Source organism: Vicia villosa, unplaced genomic scaffold (genome assembly GCF_029867415.1).
Source record: "Vicia villosa cultivar HV-30 ecotype Madison, WI unplaced genomic scaffold, Vvil1.0 ctg.000525F_1_1, whole genome shotgun sequence".
Classification (NCBI taxonomy): Eukaryota; Viridiplantae; Streptophyta; class Magnoliopsida; order Fabales; family Fabaceae; genus Vicia; species Vicia villosa.
In genome coordinates, this window is record NW_026705243.1 from 791,083 (window position 1) to 808,333 (window position 17,251).

At 39.0% G+C, this 17,251-nt stretch overlaps 1 protein-coding gene across 1 annotated transcript; it reads right to left on the bottom strand.

The window, feature by feature from the left end:
* Positions 1 to 1,066: 1,066 nt before the first annotated feature.
* On the bottom strand, positions 1,067 to 1,846 carry LOC131629143 (uncharacterized). Its single transcript, XM_058899945.1, has one exon. The coding sequence runs from the start codon at positions 1,844 to 1,846 to the stop codon at positions 1,067 to 1,069; it is 780 nt and encodes a 259-aa protein (XP_058755928.1).
* Positions 1,847 to 17,251: the final 15,405 nt, after the last annotated feature.

Sequence of the window (17,251 nt, forward strand, 5' to 3'; positions counted from 1 at the left end):
CACCTATAATCACATAATAGATATTAACCGGAAGAGTCCTCCCTTACCTTGGTTCAAAATCCTTGAAATCCCTCTTCCTCTTCTTCTCCTTTCTCTGTTCTTTCACATGCTTTGAAAACTCTTTCTGACTTTTCTATCTCTCTATTTCTCAAATCCCTTTATTTTATCGGAACATAGAATAAAACTTAGTAAGCCTCACACTTAGCACCCCCTTCTTTACTAGACACAACCTCAAGCTCACTCATAATTTTCTAAATTTCTAATTAAAATACTAATTACTTCCAAATATTTAATCTAAACCTTAATTAAATTAAAACGGACAATATGAAGTGTTACATCAAACGGATTTTGAAATTCCAATTTCATTGATACGACATAATAATTACGCTCATCGAATATGAGTCTGTTGCCCAACTGTTCAAGAACATAGGTCTCTGGATATGGAATAGGACTAAAATTCCTGAGGGTCCATCTATTTGCTTGAAGGAATTTTTCAATTTCTACTAAAGTCAAATTTTGTAACTGGGCTTCTGTGAGGACTAATTCTACAATGATATGAGAATTGAGTTACAATATTATTGGTACGTTATATGTAAATTGTTATTAACAAATTATTGTTCACACGTTTAGTTGAGGTAATAAGAAACCTAGATTTAAAGCTAATACTCTTTGTGCATATAAGACACCATCGGATAATAGGACCCAAGATTGTTTCCAAACATGTGCAGGGAGATTAATAGCGCCTGATAAAAGTATGACCATAAAGAGTTTTCGAAGAAAATGACCGCTACCCCAATGACTTGCCTCCTTTATAACATCTATGTATTCTTTGTCGTCTTCAAGAAATCCCATCGCAAAGCACGCATCTCTAAACGTATAACACTGGATGTCACCTACTGTTCTAATTTCCTCATAAGTTGTTGATCCTTTAGCTACTGTTAACATCATGCGGAGATAAAATAGTTCACCGATTGATGGAGGAACCCATATGAGACGTCCAATGGTGAAGCCTTTTTTGCGTGGTCTCCATTCTTTTTTTTATGTGATAAACAAACTTGGACACAAATTAACCGTAAGTTAATGCTTGTGCTTCTTCATATTTAGCATTTGCCACCAGCCATGCAGTAAACATATATTCAGTCACACTTGCATTTTCCAATATATTCTCCATGTGTGCGTAATCGGTGTAGTAGATAGGTTTCTCCCCGACTAAATGATAAAACATATGCTCTACAACAGGTTTTCTACCATGAATATTATAAGAGTAAATGCGCCAGCATGCTTCACTGGGGGAGACATACCTGCAATCGAGATATTGTTGGATTTCATCGATGGGTTGATTGTCATTTGTGGAAACTGCTGCTGTTATTCTATCATAGCCGTTATTGATATATTTGAAAAGATATTTTATTGAAGTACTCTGATTACACCATTCCATGTTTATATGTGCCTGGTATTTCATAAGAAATATGGTGTTATACGGAACTACATGTCGTTTGTCCAACGTGATTTCGCTTTTTTCAATAGTGAAAGTTTTAGATCTTCTTCTATAAAGCGGATATCCCTCTACATCAACAATAGTGTGTTCGATGAACTTTTTGGGATAGTATTTAGAATATCTCCGATTTTTCATACATGGTGAGTTCATCCGTGAGAGGCCACAAGGTCCATGCATCATATGTGCCTTAACCAACTTGTATAAATTAGGGTGAACAATCGGGTCAGGTGTTTCAGCAGAAATGATCTTGTTTATGTCAGAGGGTGTTGGGTATTTTCTCTGAGGGTGTAGGAATATCAATATGTGCGCATGGGGCAATCCCCTCTTTTGGAATTCAATCGTGTACATATCTATAAAAGTCAATGTTAGTTTGAGGTAGCATTTTTAAACACCACACAGACATGATAAAGATGTAGAATAATTAAATGAAGCGACTTACATGCTAATACTTATTCCACGACATGGTTTTTTGTAATATCATCCATGAGTTCATCAAACTTTATTTTGAAAACTTTTGTAATGATATCTAGCCAACCGTGGGGTTGTAGTCCAGTGCCTGATAATGCGCGTGTGATTTCTTGCCAATTTGGATTGTAGGTAAATGTAAAAAATAAATCAGGGAATCCCAATCGACTTGAAATGGCCATACCATCAAAATACAACTGATCCATGTATCTCTTGCTACCAACAATTGTAGATGGCAAGACCACACGTTCTCCCCGCTTATGGTGTTGATTTCTTCCATCACCATCACATTAATTGCTCAAGTTATTATATTTGTTTACTCTTAACTTTGATTGATTATCCATCACGTTCTCCCCGCTTATGGTACTAATACGCCAAATATGCTGGGTGAAACTCATCTATTTGTTGCAAACCACCATTGCATCGATGAATTAGAATATCTCTTTTATCAGCAGAATCAATATCCCCCACAATGAGTGTAGCAACCTCCGACACGGCCGGTGTGTTATAAACACGGCCATCTTCGGGTCTATAAGAAATGAGCCTCGGTTTTAAATCCGTGAAAGAATTAGCCTTTAAAACATCCCTTTCCATTCTAAAAGCTTTGGAATGAACATTGTGCTCATCTAACATTATCTTCAGGTTGTTGACAATGTGTCGCTGGATGCCTTTGTTGTCCCGGTGGATTTTGAATTGGCATCAATAACGGGTTGAAGGAAATATATTTGCGAAGAAATTATGTATTAGTGAGTTATTAGACTTACTTGAAACATTTTATTCTGTTTTCAACTTCGTTATCAGTGTCATAGATGTATAATTGAGCATATTGGGGAGGATTTCCGGTTTCTGGTAGTAATGTACCAATTCGATGACAGGTATGGCCGTGCAGTCTCAAAGTAGGGGGTCCTCCTCTTTTAGAGTATGTTGTGTCGAATTTCATTCTGGGTGAAGTGAATGAAAACATCCCGTTGTACATTTGTATGTTATTCTGGTAGTTTTTACTGTCCGAATTTGTTGTATTAAATAGAAGATGTTACGTTACAACAGTTTTGGAGGTTGCTCAAGGAACGGGAGAACAATATTTGCACCACGGCAAAAATGATGGAACCGAGGAATAGTTGTTGCTTTTTTCTTTCCACTTTTTCTTGGAACCACATACATGATATACAGTTTGCACATTCATAACTTTGGTCTCCCATATCATAATATTCTGTAAAGACATAGGGGAATAAGTAATTACATTAAACACCATATCAAATAGTTGTATTAATACAGAAAATGTAATGCCCAGCTAAATAGGGAATATCAGCCAATGTAATTTATGAGTCACAGTGTTGGTATCATTTGCCTATAACTATATCATATGGAATGTACCTTGGAGATGGGCCTCTTGTAATGGTTCAGGTTCTGTATCGTCATTGGATCTGAAGTATTAGGGGAATTCAAATTATTGTCAGAGTTGGAGCCGTCATTATCTGAATAATGAGAGTCAAGCGGTATATTAGGCACTACAAAATCATTGCAGTTTTGAGCATTCGAAGTAGATGCCTTACTCATATTATGATTCAGAATAACAATGTTATTTGAAATTTGAACCGCATCATTTGAAGTCATGTGCCTTGAATTTACATTCCTATTATCAGCAACTTGAGTATTTATCGAATTTCTGAATCTTTTTCTGATATCCAAGATTATCTTCCTTCTCTTTCTAGCCATAGCTGGGTTAGCAGTGGTTTCATATGGCATGTAAGAGAAGTTATAAGTTGGTTCATCCGATGTAAATGTAGATACTTGATCGGTCACCATTTCTAGTAAGTTTCCGCACCTTTTTCCGACCAAAAGTCATAATCTTGGATCATTGGGCATAGAGAATTACAGAGAAAGAAGAGTCAAGGGTTTTGGAAGAGATCTTCAAGAGCACTCGCGATTGGAGATCATATCAACCGATAATTTCTTGTAATGACTTCAATTACTCTTGTTATTTTCTTAAACACTATGAGTAGCTAAACTATTTTATGCTAGGGTGATGTCCCTAAATCTTTTCATGTAATGACTTGTTAAAACCGTTGTGATGAATTTGATGTTTTTATAATTTGAGTTTATGATTCAAAGATTTTCATGCTTCATCATATTGGAAAATATTTTGTTGATCTATGATTAGGGTTAGGCGTGACACACCACTCTAATGCGTTTTGAATCAAAACATTACCGGTAAATCGCTTAGGAATAAGGATTTCACCATAGTGATCATTCATTCTAGATTACGATGCATAATGCCTTAATACTAAATTCAATTATTGAGGAATTGAAATTGACTTTTAAGTATTAATAAGTTCTCCACTAAGGAATTAGGGAAAACCATTTTATGGAATTGATACTCAATTGTAGTCACATCTTTTCATGAACAACGGTGTTCTCAAGGAGTTACATAAGATTTATACATCAACCTTAGCATGCCTTCTCATTTGTGTACCAAATCATCATTTACTTATCGTTTTTAATTATAAACAGTTAGTAGTTTTATCAAGCAAATCAAAAACCAACCATAGCTTTTTGTTCAATTGAAAATTTAGTCCTGGTTTATATTTTATCCGCAGTCCTTGTGATCGATACTTGGATTCTACTCCATTTTAATAACTACATCGGTAACAAAAGTAGTACACTTGCTATTTTCCGATCAAGTTTTTGGCGCCGTTGCCGGGGACTGCCAAACTATAAGCCGAACTTTAAGTCAATTGAAATTTTGTTGCTCTGCGACCAAAATTTTATTTTTATCCGTTATTTTAATTTCATTGCAGTTGTATCTGTTCTAACTGTTGTCTAACTGTTTATGTGAGGTCAGACCTCAGCTAAATTTTCCTTTGACACAGAACCAGAAAGAGCTCTGCACGAGAGACGCCGCAAGGCAAGAATTGAAAGACTGGCAGCACCAAGTGCAAGTCTTAGTGTTCCACATCAGGAAAGCGACGACGAAGTGTCTGTGCATTCGGAGCACAGCGACTCTGACTTTGACAGGGAGGTAGTTCAGGAACCAGTTGACATGGCTGGAAATCAACCTCCTGCAGAAAGATTGTTAGGGGACTATGGAGGGGCAAATGCTCACCCCAACCGGATGACTATTGTTAATCAACCTGTGAATGTGGCACATTTTCAATTGCATCCATCCACCATTCGCCAGTTAGAGAGCAAGCCGTTCTCCGGAAGAATAAACGAGGATGCAAATAAGCATCTTCAGAGATTTCTCACTACGACAACTTCGTTGAAGATCGAAGGTCATTCAGAGGAGGCCAAGAGACTTGTTATGTTCCCGTTTACACTTACTGATGACGCAGAGGAGTGGTTTTACTCACTTCCGGCTACAAGTATCACGACATGGCAAGAGATGGAAACGGCATTCCTCAATGAATATTTTCCTGCGTCGGTGTTTATCCGAAAAAGATACGATATTGTCAATTTCAAACAAAAAGAGGGGGAATCATTGGGGGATGCATACAAGAGGTTCAAAAGGTGTTTGACTGCATGTCCTACTCATAACATGGACGCTACCGAACAAATGCAGAATTTCGTGAATGGGTTGCGACTTAAGACAAAGCAGCTTATTGATACCGCTGCTGGTGGTTCAACAAATTTTGCTACAGCCACAGTTATGAAAAGGATCATAGAGGCAATTGCTGCTAATGAGCATCTTGAGTTGTATGATCGAACCATGAGCCAACCGGAGGGAAAAATTGATTTGAAATTGCCAGAGCAGGTTGTTAAGATGGAGGATCAGATTGCTGCAGAGGTAGAGAGAAGGTTAAAAAAGATGAATATTGGAACTCAGACAGTAGCACAGGTGGAACCAGTTAAAGCGGTTCTTTGTGAAATATGTGGTGGACCGCACTTTGCTATGCATTGTGTGGCAACGCAAGAACAGGTTGAGCAGATTCATATGTTGAGGCAGAATAATCCTTATGCCAACACATATAATCCGGGGTGGAAAAATCATCCGAACTTCTCATGGAAAGACCAGCAAGGAAACGTCCAGAAGCCGGTTCAAGAACAACAATTATATCAACCTCAGACTCAACAATACCAACCACAGGGACAACAATATCGTCCGCAACAACAACCATACCAGCAACCTCAACAACAATACCAACCACAGGGTCCAAGAAAGGCGGATTGGGAAATTGCCATTGAAAAGATGGCCGCTCAAAGCTCCCAATTCCAAGAAGAGACACGTAGCAATTTAAGGAACACGGGAGCCTCAATCAAGAACCTTGAAGTACAAATGAGTCAAATTGCTCAACACCTTGCAATTCCGCAAGCACCAGGAGCCCTCCCAAGCGCAACTGTTACTAATCCTAAAGACAATCAAAAAATCAATGCCGTCACTACACGGAGAGGGAAACCGCATGAAGTGGTGGAAAAGGATTCGGAGAGTGAGGATCAATTGCTTGAGGTGGAGCTGGACATAAGAGAGAATGAGCAAGTGGAAGAAGAAGTGGTATCACCAGCACCAGTTACAAAAGAAAAAGTATTAACACCAACACCAGAAGTCAAGCTGCCTTACCCTCAAAGAAACAAGAAAAAGGGGCAGCAAGAAAAGAATTTTGAGAAGTTCCTGGAATTATTCAAAAAGCTGGAGCTGAACATTCCGTTGTTGGAGGCACTTGAGCAAATGCCCACCTATGCCAAATTCATGAAGGACATCATCGCAAAAAAGCGAACCATTGCAGACCACCCCATTATTCTAACAGAAACTTGTAGTGCTATTTTGCAGGGCATGAAGATACCAGTGAAAAAGAAGGATAGAGGAGCAGTTACTATCCCTTGCACTATTGGAGATAGATCTTTCAAGAGAGCTCTAATTGATCTGGGGGCAAGTATCAGTCTCATGCCTCTATCCATCTACAAAAAGTTGGGAATTGGTGCAATCCAAGACACTCGGATGACTCTCCAATTTGCAGATCATTCGGTCAAGCGACCTTACGGAGTAGTCCAAGACGTCCTTGTGAAAGTGGATAAGTTTGTGTTTCCGGTAGATTTTGTAATTCTTGAAATGCCAGAAGACGAAGAGATGCCGATAATTTTGGGACGACCATTCTTGGAAACGGGGAGAGTCATGATAGATATGGATGGGGGCACTCTGACTTTGAAGGTTTATGATGAAGAGTTAAAAATCAATGTTCATAATACCATGAAGCATAAAGAGGATATTGGCACTAGTAGCAATATACAAGTGCTCCAACAAGTGGTAGAAAGTGATCATGTGGAGAGTGTATTGCAATTACCTCTCGAAAGAGTTTTGAGCATGTCAATTTTTGGAGAAAATGAAGAAGCCAATGATAATGACTTGGAGGTGGTATCAATGTTGGAAACTCAACCTATCTTTAAAGGTTCTCAAACACATAGGTGGGAAGATCTAAGGCAACCAATAGCATTGGGTTGCAATGAAGAAAAGCCAAAAAGTTCAGAATTGAAACAGCTTCCGGAGAATCTTAAATATGTTTTCCTCGATTCTGAAGAAAAATGTCCCGCCATCATTAGCTCGAGCTTGAAAAATATACAAGAAGACAAGTTAATTGAAGTTCTGAAAAAGTTCAAGGGAGCTATGGGTTGGAAGATTGAAGACCTCAAGGGAATAAGTCCTACGATGTGCATGCACAAAATTCTCATGGAAGAAGATCACAAACCGGTGGTGCAGCCTCAAAGGAGATTGAACCCAGTTATGAAGGAGGTAGTGAGAAAGGAAGTTGTGAAGCTGTTAGATGCAGGTCTTATCTACCCGATATCAGACAGTTCATGGGTGAGCCCTGTTCATGTGGTACCTAAAAAAGGAGGTACAACGGTGATAGCTAATGAAAAGAATGAGTTGATTCCTACCAGAACGGTCACTGGGTGGCGAGTGTGCATAGACTACAGAAGACTAAATCTGGCCACAAGAAAAGATCACTTTCCATTGCCATTCATTGACCAAATGTTAGAAAGATTGGCTGGGCATGACTATTATTGTTTTCTGGATGGGTACTCTGGATACAACCAAATTGCGGTTGCACCGGAGGATCAAGAGAAGACAGCCTTTACTTGCCCATACGGTATCTTCGCTTATAGAAGGATGCCGTTCGGGTTGTGTAATGCCCCAGCGACTTTCCAAAGATGCATGACTTCTATTTTTGCTGATATGCTTGAAAAGCATATGGAAGTCTTCATGGATGACTTCTCGGTTTTTGGTTCCTCCTTTGATAATTGTTTAGCTAACCTTTCACTTGTTTTGCAGCGATGTCAAGAAAGTAATCTGATCCTAAACTGGGAGAAGTGCCATTTCATGGTACGAGAAGGCATTGTTCTTGGTCACAAGATCTCCCACAGGGGAATCGAAGTTGATCAAGCTAAGGTGGAGGTTATCTCAAAATTACCACCACCTGTGAATGAGAAAGGTATTCGAAGTTTCCTTGGCCATGCGGGATTCTACCGCAGGTTCATAAGGGATTTTTCAAAGATAGCCAAACCGCTGACCACTTTGTTGGTTAAAGACAGGACTTTTGTATTCGATAAAGAGTGTGCCGATGCATTTGAGACACTGAAAAATAAACTAGTGTCGGCACCCATTGTGACTGCCCCTGATTGGTCTATACCCTTTGAGATCATGTGCGATGCTAGCGACATTGCAGTGGGGGCTGTACTTGGACAGCGGAGAGAAAAATTGCTTCATGTTATTTATTATGCCAGTCACGTTTTGAACCCTGCACAGATCAATTATGCAACCACCGAGAAGGAGTTGCTAGCTGTTGTGTATGCCTTTGATAAATTCAGGCAATATCTGTTGGGTTCAAAAGTGATTGTTTACACTGACCATGCTGCTTTAAAATATCTCTTTGCCAAGCAGGATTCGAAACCCAGACTTCTGAGGTGGATTTTACTTCTCCAAGAGTTCGATGTAGAGATTCGCGACAAGAAAGGGTGTGAAAACACTGTTGCAGATCACCTTTCGCGAATGTCACCCATTGAGGAGACAGAAGAGCGACGTCCAATAAAGGATGAGTTTGCTGATGAACACATCCTAGCTGTTATTGGAGTGCCTTGGTTTGCTGATTACGCAAACTACCTTGTTGGCGGTATAATACCTGACGATTTTGATTCTAACCGCAAGAAAAAGTTTGTTCATGATTGCAGGTTCTATCTATGGGACGACCCATACCTATACAAGAGAGGAGTAGATGGGCTGATAAGACGATGTGTGCCTGAGGAGGAGCAAAAGGATGTGTTGAGAGCATGTCATGACTCTGAATATGGAGGGCATTTCAGTGGGGATCGTACTGCTTCCAAAGTCTTGCAGTCAGGATTGTACTGGCCATCATTGTTCAAAGATTCCCAAGAGATGGTAAAAGAATGTGATAAGTGTCAGCGTACTGGGAACATTTCAAAAAGAAATCAAATGCCCCAGAATTTCATGTTAGAGGTGGAGTTATTCGATGTTTGGGGAATTGACTTCATGGGTCCGTTTCCACCATCATTCGGGAAGAATTACATCTTAGTTGCAGTGGACTATGTCTCAAAATGGGTGGAGGCGGTAGCTTTACCAACTAATGATGCAAAGGTAGTAGTCAAGTTCTTGAGGGAGAACATATTTGCTAGGTTTGGAGTACCGAGAGCACTTATTAGTGATGAAGGAACGCACTTCCTAAATCACCTCATGGAGAAACTCCTGCAGAAATACAATGTGAAGCATCGGATAGCCACCCCTTATCACCCTCAAACAAGTGGTCAGGTAGAGGTGTCTAATAGACAGCTCAAACAAATTCTCGAGAAGACAGTGAGTTCGTCGAGAAAGGATTGGGCAACAAAGCTAGATGATGCGTTATGGGCTTACCGAACGGCGTTCAAAACACCCATCGGGATGTCACCATACCAACTTGTCTACGGAAAAGCATGTCACTTACCTTTAGAGCTTGAACACAAGGCATTTTGGGCAACTAAATTTTTGAACATGGACTTGTCTCTAGCAGGAAATTCTAGAATCTTACAGTTGCATGAATTAGAAGAGTTCCGGAATCGTGCGTACGAAAATGCCAAGGTTTACAAGGAACGGACCAAGAAGTGGCACGATAGGAGGATTCAGAAAAAAGAGTTTTGGGAAGGACAGCTGGTCCTTCTGTACAATTCCCGTTTGAAGCTTTTTCTGGGAAAATTGAGATCCAAATGGTCGGGACCATTTATGGTTCATAAGGTGTTCCCTTACGGTGCAGTTGAAATAAAAAATCAAGCTAATGGAGACATCTTTAAAGTTAATGGGCAGAGATTAAAGCCATATTTCCAAGGTCAACCAGTTGGACAGGTTGATGTCATTCGTCTTGCTTAATAGGACGATGGACCGTCGAGCCATGCGACATTAAACGAAGCGCTCCGTGGGAGGCAACCCACGTTTGTTTCCGTTAACTTTCATTTTCTTTGTTTTATTTCGTTTCTTTTGTAGGTGGTAGAGTTTGGACCGGTAGACGCAACTCGAGTAAAACGGCACGGAGAGTGTCCATTTTTCGTGCATTGAAAACCATCAACACGGGCACCCGTGTGCAGTAACACGGCCCGTGTTGAAAACTGACTGAAAAGAAGAAATAAAAAATTTTAAAAAGTGGCTTCAGCACTTGCAACACGGGCGCCCGTGTGCAGCAACACGACCCGTGTTGCCCTCAGCACGCCCCTAATTGCCAAGCCAGCTTTTTCACACGGCCGCCCGTGTGCAGACACACGGACCGTGTGAGCTGTGCGGGACAGATTATTTCAAATTTTTTTAAAACCCCATGTGGGGCCCATCTCCATTATAACCAATCTTCTTCTTCTTTCCATTCATTCTCCCACTTTTCTTTCTCATCCTCCATTAAACCCTAGCCTCCACCTTCACTAAACTCATCCTACCACCATCAACCACCCATCAAAACACCATAGTGCTTTCACAAAAGTTGTTCTACTCTCCATCCTCTTCACTTCTATCGGTTCAGATTTTTGATTTCGTGCAATTTTATTTTTCCGAATTTTTCCTTGTGTTATTTGTGTGTTTTTGTTAACTTTTTCTTGCAGAGCCAGTACAATGCCTCCCCGAAAGACAACCACACGCCGTAATGTTCGGGATGATTTTGCCGAACCCTCCCAACCGAGGCAGCGGGTCCGTCGCGCTCCAAGTCGCGCAACCGTTCGTAGAGGGGACCAAGAAGAGAATGCCCATGGCATTACGTTTGCACTTCCTGAACACAAAGCAAGGTATGATATTTTAGTGCAACATAAATTGCTACCGACTAGATATATTTGTGATGATACTCTTACCAAGTTAGGCCTCAAAGATGAAGTCTACCGGATGTTTCACAACATCGGTATGTTGCCTTTTATGCTGTTTGAGGCACCGACTTATGAGGGCCTAACTTTGGAATTCCTGAGCACTGTAGATTTCAAATTGAGACACAAATGGAATGGCTCCGAAATGGAGTACTTTGGTGATCTAGAGTTTTATATGTTTGGGCATAAGCATGTGTTGTCTGTGGAAGAGGTAGGGGAGGCACTGAAATTACCGTCCTCTGGACCAGGCGCCCCCCCTGAAACTTTTCCTGCTTGTGAATTCTGGGAAGCCATTACAGGTGCAGCTGGGTACAATCCAAGCAAGGCTAAGGCCTCGGGGATTCATAACCCTTGTTTCCGTTATGCTCAGAAAGGTTTGGCTTTCACCTTGTTTGGGAGGGGGGATAGTACAGGGGTCTGTGCGAAAAGAGAGCTATTTTTGTTGCATAACATGATTGAGGTAAGTCGGGTGAATGTCGCTGCTTTTGCTGCTAACCACCTGAAGCAAGTTGGTAATGCTTCTTGTGGAGAGATTTCAGTTGGGGGAATGATCTCTCAATTGGCTGAGCACCTGGATTATGGCCACTTGTTGAATGATGAGCCTTCTTTACCGGGTAAGAAAATTGATTTGCAAACTCTTGTAAATCAGAGGATGATTATAGTGAAGCCTGGGTATTTCTCACTAACTGTCCATGGACAGCATGTTTTGGCATTACCTGCACCTGATTCTGTTTCTATTGCAGATCGCGCTAACTGGCTATATGTAGCTACAGGTGAGTTTATGGGTGAAAGCCCTCCACATGACCATAATTTTGCAGGTGATGACATGGAAGATGACCTCCCCGCCCAGGATCACCCTGTCCCGCCCCCTAGACAGTTTTTCCAGCACACTGTTGGATCATCTTCCATGACTCAGGATCAATGGGGGTGGGTGCAAACGGAGATTGGCGCTCTCCGCACCGAGCAAACACGACAGGGTGTTGAGTTGTTCAGGCAAGGAGCTGTGGTGGATGATGTCCAGAAGATGATGCGACGCCTCATGTTGCAATTTCCTCAGGATCCTCCTCCTCCACCGCCTTATCAGTGAGATTGGTAATCTCCGTCACACTGGAATTAAAACATTGAGACAATGTTTAGTTTAAGTGTGGGGGAGGATCTATTTTGCTTTGCTTTCTGTTTTTTTTTTGAATTCATAGTTTAGTTTGTTTAATTTGAATTTTTTTTCTTTTGTCTTCCTGTTTTTATGTTTATTTCGAGTTTGCAGTGCTGCCATTGTGTTACCAGGTTGGATACAAGTCGGAGGGTGGCGAATGACTAGATAGTGGTTGAACAACACATCTCACACTTGATCTCTACAGGCACCACGGAAGTTGACACAATCAAAGAAAAGAAGGTTGGACGCAATGAGGAAAACACTGAACCAAGAGAGAGTATGGTGAACTTTGGAGGAAAGGAAATTGCAGAACACTTAGAGCACTGTGAAGCATGCAAGCTTAACCTACCCGGTGAGATGTCAGAGCCAAATTTATAACATCCTTATGAGAGCTCAGTCAGGTATGGCACTATTCACTTTGATTTTGCGTATTTTCTCATAACACAAGCACACTATGAAAGCACACACTGAGGCAAGTTTTTTTCTCCGTAACCCCGAGCCTTTCTAACCATCCTGTATGCATGTTATCCATCGTTAACCCCCTTTGAGCCATAATAGTTGTTTTGTTCATTGTGTTAATCTGTTTATCACCCGTTATCTCATTGTTCATGTCATCGCTCGGCATTCATGATTAATCACTTGTAAGACACTAAAAGGATCTAAGTGTGGGGTTGTGAACCATTGAAAAGGGAGGCAAGAAGAGAAAAAAAAGAATATCTAAAAAAAAAAAGAGAAAAAGATGAAGATGATCTTGTGAAAACAACAAAAAGAGGTTTAAATTTCAAAGCAGAATAAGATATTTGCACCGGTCCACTTTTAATCTGAAAAAGGTTCAAACCCCATTCCTATGATTCAGATCAAAATGAGTAGAGAAGTGAATCATATGTAATGCCGAGCACCTAAACCATTTGTTACCCCGTTCTTTGTTTACCCACCAAACCAAAGCCACGTTACATCCCTAAGACCTCATTAAGTGTGTGTAATCTCTGTGTGTAGTGATTTGAGAATTTATTCAAAGTTGAAAGTAATATGCATGCCTTGATACTATGAGTGTAGACACTTTAACCCGGAGAGATTTTGTGAGAGTGTGAAAAGCTTGCAGGTGAAAAACGTGTTCGAAAGTGGGAATGCCGTTGATAGTCTGAAGAAGGAAACCTTAAACTCGATTGCTAAGTGTAGGAATCTTGCGAAAAACCTGGTTGTGTTGTGGAGAAAAGAGTCTCGTTGGTGACCTTTGTTTTGACTCGATACATCACTTGAGGACAAGCAATGAGATAAGTGTGGGGTTGTGATCGGTCACCATTTCTAGTAAGTTTCCGCACCTTTTTCCGACCAAAAGTCATAATCTTGGATCATTGGGCATAGAGAATTACAGAGAAAGAAGAGTCAAGGGTTTTGGAAGAGATCTTCAAGAGCACTCGCGATTGGAGATCATATCAACCGATAATTTCTTGTAATGACTTCAATTACTCTTGTTATTTTCTTAAACACTATGAGTAGCTAAACTATTTTATGCTAGGGTGATGTCCCTAAATCTTTTCATGTAATGACTTGTTAAAACCGTTGTGATGAATTTGATGTTTTTATAATTTGAGTTTATGATTCAAAGATTTTCATGCTTCATCATATTGGAAAATATTTTGTTGATCTATGATTAGGGTTAGGCGTGACACACCACTCTAATGCGTTTTGAATCAAAACATTACCGGTAAATCGCTTAGGAATAAGGATTTCACCATAGTGATCATTCATTCTAGATTACGATGCATAATGCCTTAATACTAAATTCAATTATTGAGGAATTGAAATTGACTTTTAAGTATTAATAAGTTCTCCACTAAGGAATTAGGGAAAACCATTTTATGGAATTGATACTCAATTGTAGTCACATCTTTTCATGAACAACGGTGTTCTCAAGGAGTTACATAAGATTTATACATCAACCTTAGCATGCCTTCTCATTTGTGTACCAAATCATCATTTACTTATCGTTTTTAATTATAAACAGTTAGTAGTTTTATCAAGCAAATCAAAAACCAACCATAGCTTTTTGTTCAATTGAAAATTTAGTCCTGGTTTATATTTTATCCGCAGTCCTTGTGATCGATACTTGGATTCTACTCCATTTTAATAACTACATCGGTAACAAAAGTAGTACACTTGCTATTTTCCGATCAATACTGAATGTGCTGCAGAAGATGAACTATTAAGATTTAAAGAGGATGTTGGGTTGTTTGATCTGACTCCATTACGTAAATCTCTCCGCGCTTTCAGAATAAGTTTCCTCCTATTTCTAGCAATTAATTTTTGAGCAGCATTGTTTTCAACAACATTTATCACCATGATAAAAATAAAAGAGTGGAAAATATTACAAATAATATGGATTTGTATAGGTTTATGTAAAAGTGGTTATGTTATGTATAGCAGGCTACAGTACCCAAGTGAATACTAAATGGTTACAGTTATAGATTGAAGTGGCAATGATGGTGTTAAAAAGACATAAATGTATTGTTCATTGAAAGGTTGACATTCATGGTTGAAGTATAGATGTAATTGGAACTGAATATGAATATAAAGTAGTTATACATTTAAGTTAGAAGAAAGGTTTCTTAATTTAGCAAGAACACAATAATTGTATCTATTTATTGGATAAGTTTTGTATGTGAGCAATATTGAGGAAGTTTTTTTAGTCCTATGTGTTAAATGTAGATATTTGAAATGATATATAGTTATAATAATTTTTGATTGGGTCCCTTGGTTACAATTTTAAAAACATAATAAGTGAAATAAAATATTATAAGAAAATAGAAAATGAACAGTTAGCCCACTATTTGCATGTACAAAGTTGTTTTTCATACGTTTGTTTTGTGTTGCATTGAGTATTTGAGACACATATTTGCACGGAAATCATCATTAAACAGAGCTTAAGCATCAAAACTACTCTGGGTTAGGGTTTTCTACAATGGCATCTTCTCACAGAGGTTCTTGTGGTCGGATTCCTTCCGATGATGATAGTGATATGAGATATGAACCGTTTGTTTTATTTTATTTTCCTATTGCAGGCCAAAATAGGTTAGGGTTGTAATAAAGATTATAAGCAGGTAGTGATGACTGTAGGAGAAAGATAGTTTAATCTTGTATTGTATATGATACATTTGTAGAAATCAAATTTTATTGTATAAATGTTGGGGGTTTTGTTGCCGGAATAAACAGATGGTAATGAACATAGATAAATGAAAACATTCTTCTAACACCAGAAATGAATAATGCATGTAGGTAGTTTTTCTTTCCTGTTACTGTTTATGGTCCATTATAATTGTTGTTGATTATTGCTCATGCGGTTGTTGCATATATCAGGAAAACAATACTAAAGAATGTTTAATATATGTGTTTTCTTCAATATATATATATGTTGGTGTATCAGCAATGAACAAGCTATGGAAATCATAGGAGAATTAGTTTGTGAGATAGGCTACGATCCTAAGAAGGAAATGAAACGTCGAAAAAAAGGATGCGGCAGTCAGAACAGTGCTGTAAGTATGATTAATAGCAGACATGCTGGGCCAAATGCTGTTAAAGGTGACATCCACGATGTTCAAAGGAGAAAGGGTGGGGAATCTGCGATCAAACTTTGTAGCAATGTAAATCTCGTCCCTGTTGTGTCAAATATTCCCGTTGTTACAGCAAATACGGAAGATGTTCAAAGACATGGTAACAGAGGATTTAGAAGTGTAAAACAGGAAATTACATATAGGAACACAACTGAAATGAGAGATTTAGAAGTTGCTGAAGCGAGTCGATCAAAACCGGGTAAGAAAGGAAGACGTAAAGCGGTGAAAAATTCAAGGGTGGGGACTGAAATTACCGTAGACTTCTCCACAGGTGCTCAAAAATTTATTTGGAAGAGTCATGTTGCAAATGCTAAAACCACACAGCATAACGTAATGGTAAGTGAAGCATTTGAGTGTGATTTCCATCTTAGCGAACACACATACAATGTATAATGTGAGTGATTATGATTTTTTCCTGTATGCAACATTTTCCGAGGGAAATCGCCAAAAGATGCCTTCGTGTCTTTCAAAAGGAAATCAATCTGCTGGATGTGAAGACAAAAAATATTTTTACTTGTCAGGTCCACAAAGCTATTAGGAAAAATGAACCTCAGCAATAAGTACATGGCGTTAGGATGGTACGAATTTGCTAAATCTCTCAAGCTGCGTAACGGCGATACGTAAGTGTGGAGTATGTTGCGATTCTCTCCATATATCTATGTGAAGGTTGAAAGGAGCTGAATTAACTTTTGTTGTCAGTTAACATTGTAGTATGGATTAAGTTTTCTGGTTATACTATATGTTGGAAATCTTTTGTTAGTAGAATGTGTTTGGTATAAGTGCTAAGAATCTTATTTTGTGAGCATCTTAGACAAAATGCGTACGTACTTATATATCATCTATTTGAAAATGTATTGTAAAACCGTTTTGGAACAATTTGCAAGAGATCTTCGACTGAAGTTGATATATGATATTATATTAGATGAATCAACTTTGACATGCTGGTAGAGTCAAAATGTAGTAAAACATTAAACATTGTATCAGCATATGGATCACATCATTATGTAAACTAAAGGTAGTAAAACATTCAACATTGTATCAGCATATGGATCACATCATTATTTAAACTAAATGTAGTAAAACATTCAACATTATATCACCATCTACATGGCATCATTATTTAAACCTTATGATGTTGAAATAACAAGATAGTAAGGTCCCTTTGTAAGAAGAAAGAGGAAAATGGGTTACATGTAATATGACATTGTAAAA

Excerpts from the sequence above, each read along its gene's own strand:
- LOC131629143 (XM_058899945.1), bottom strand. The coding sequence starts at position 1,846 with ATGTACACGATTGAATTCCAAAAGAGGGGATTGCCCCATGCGCACATA.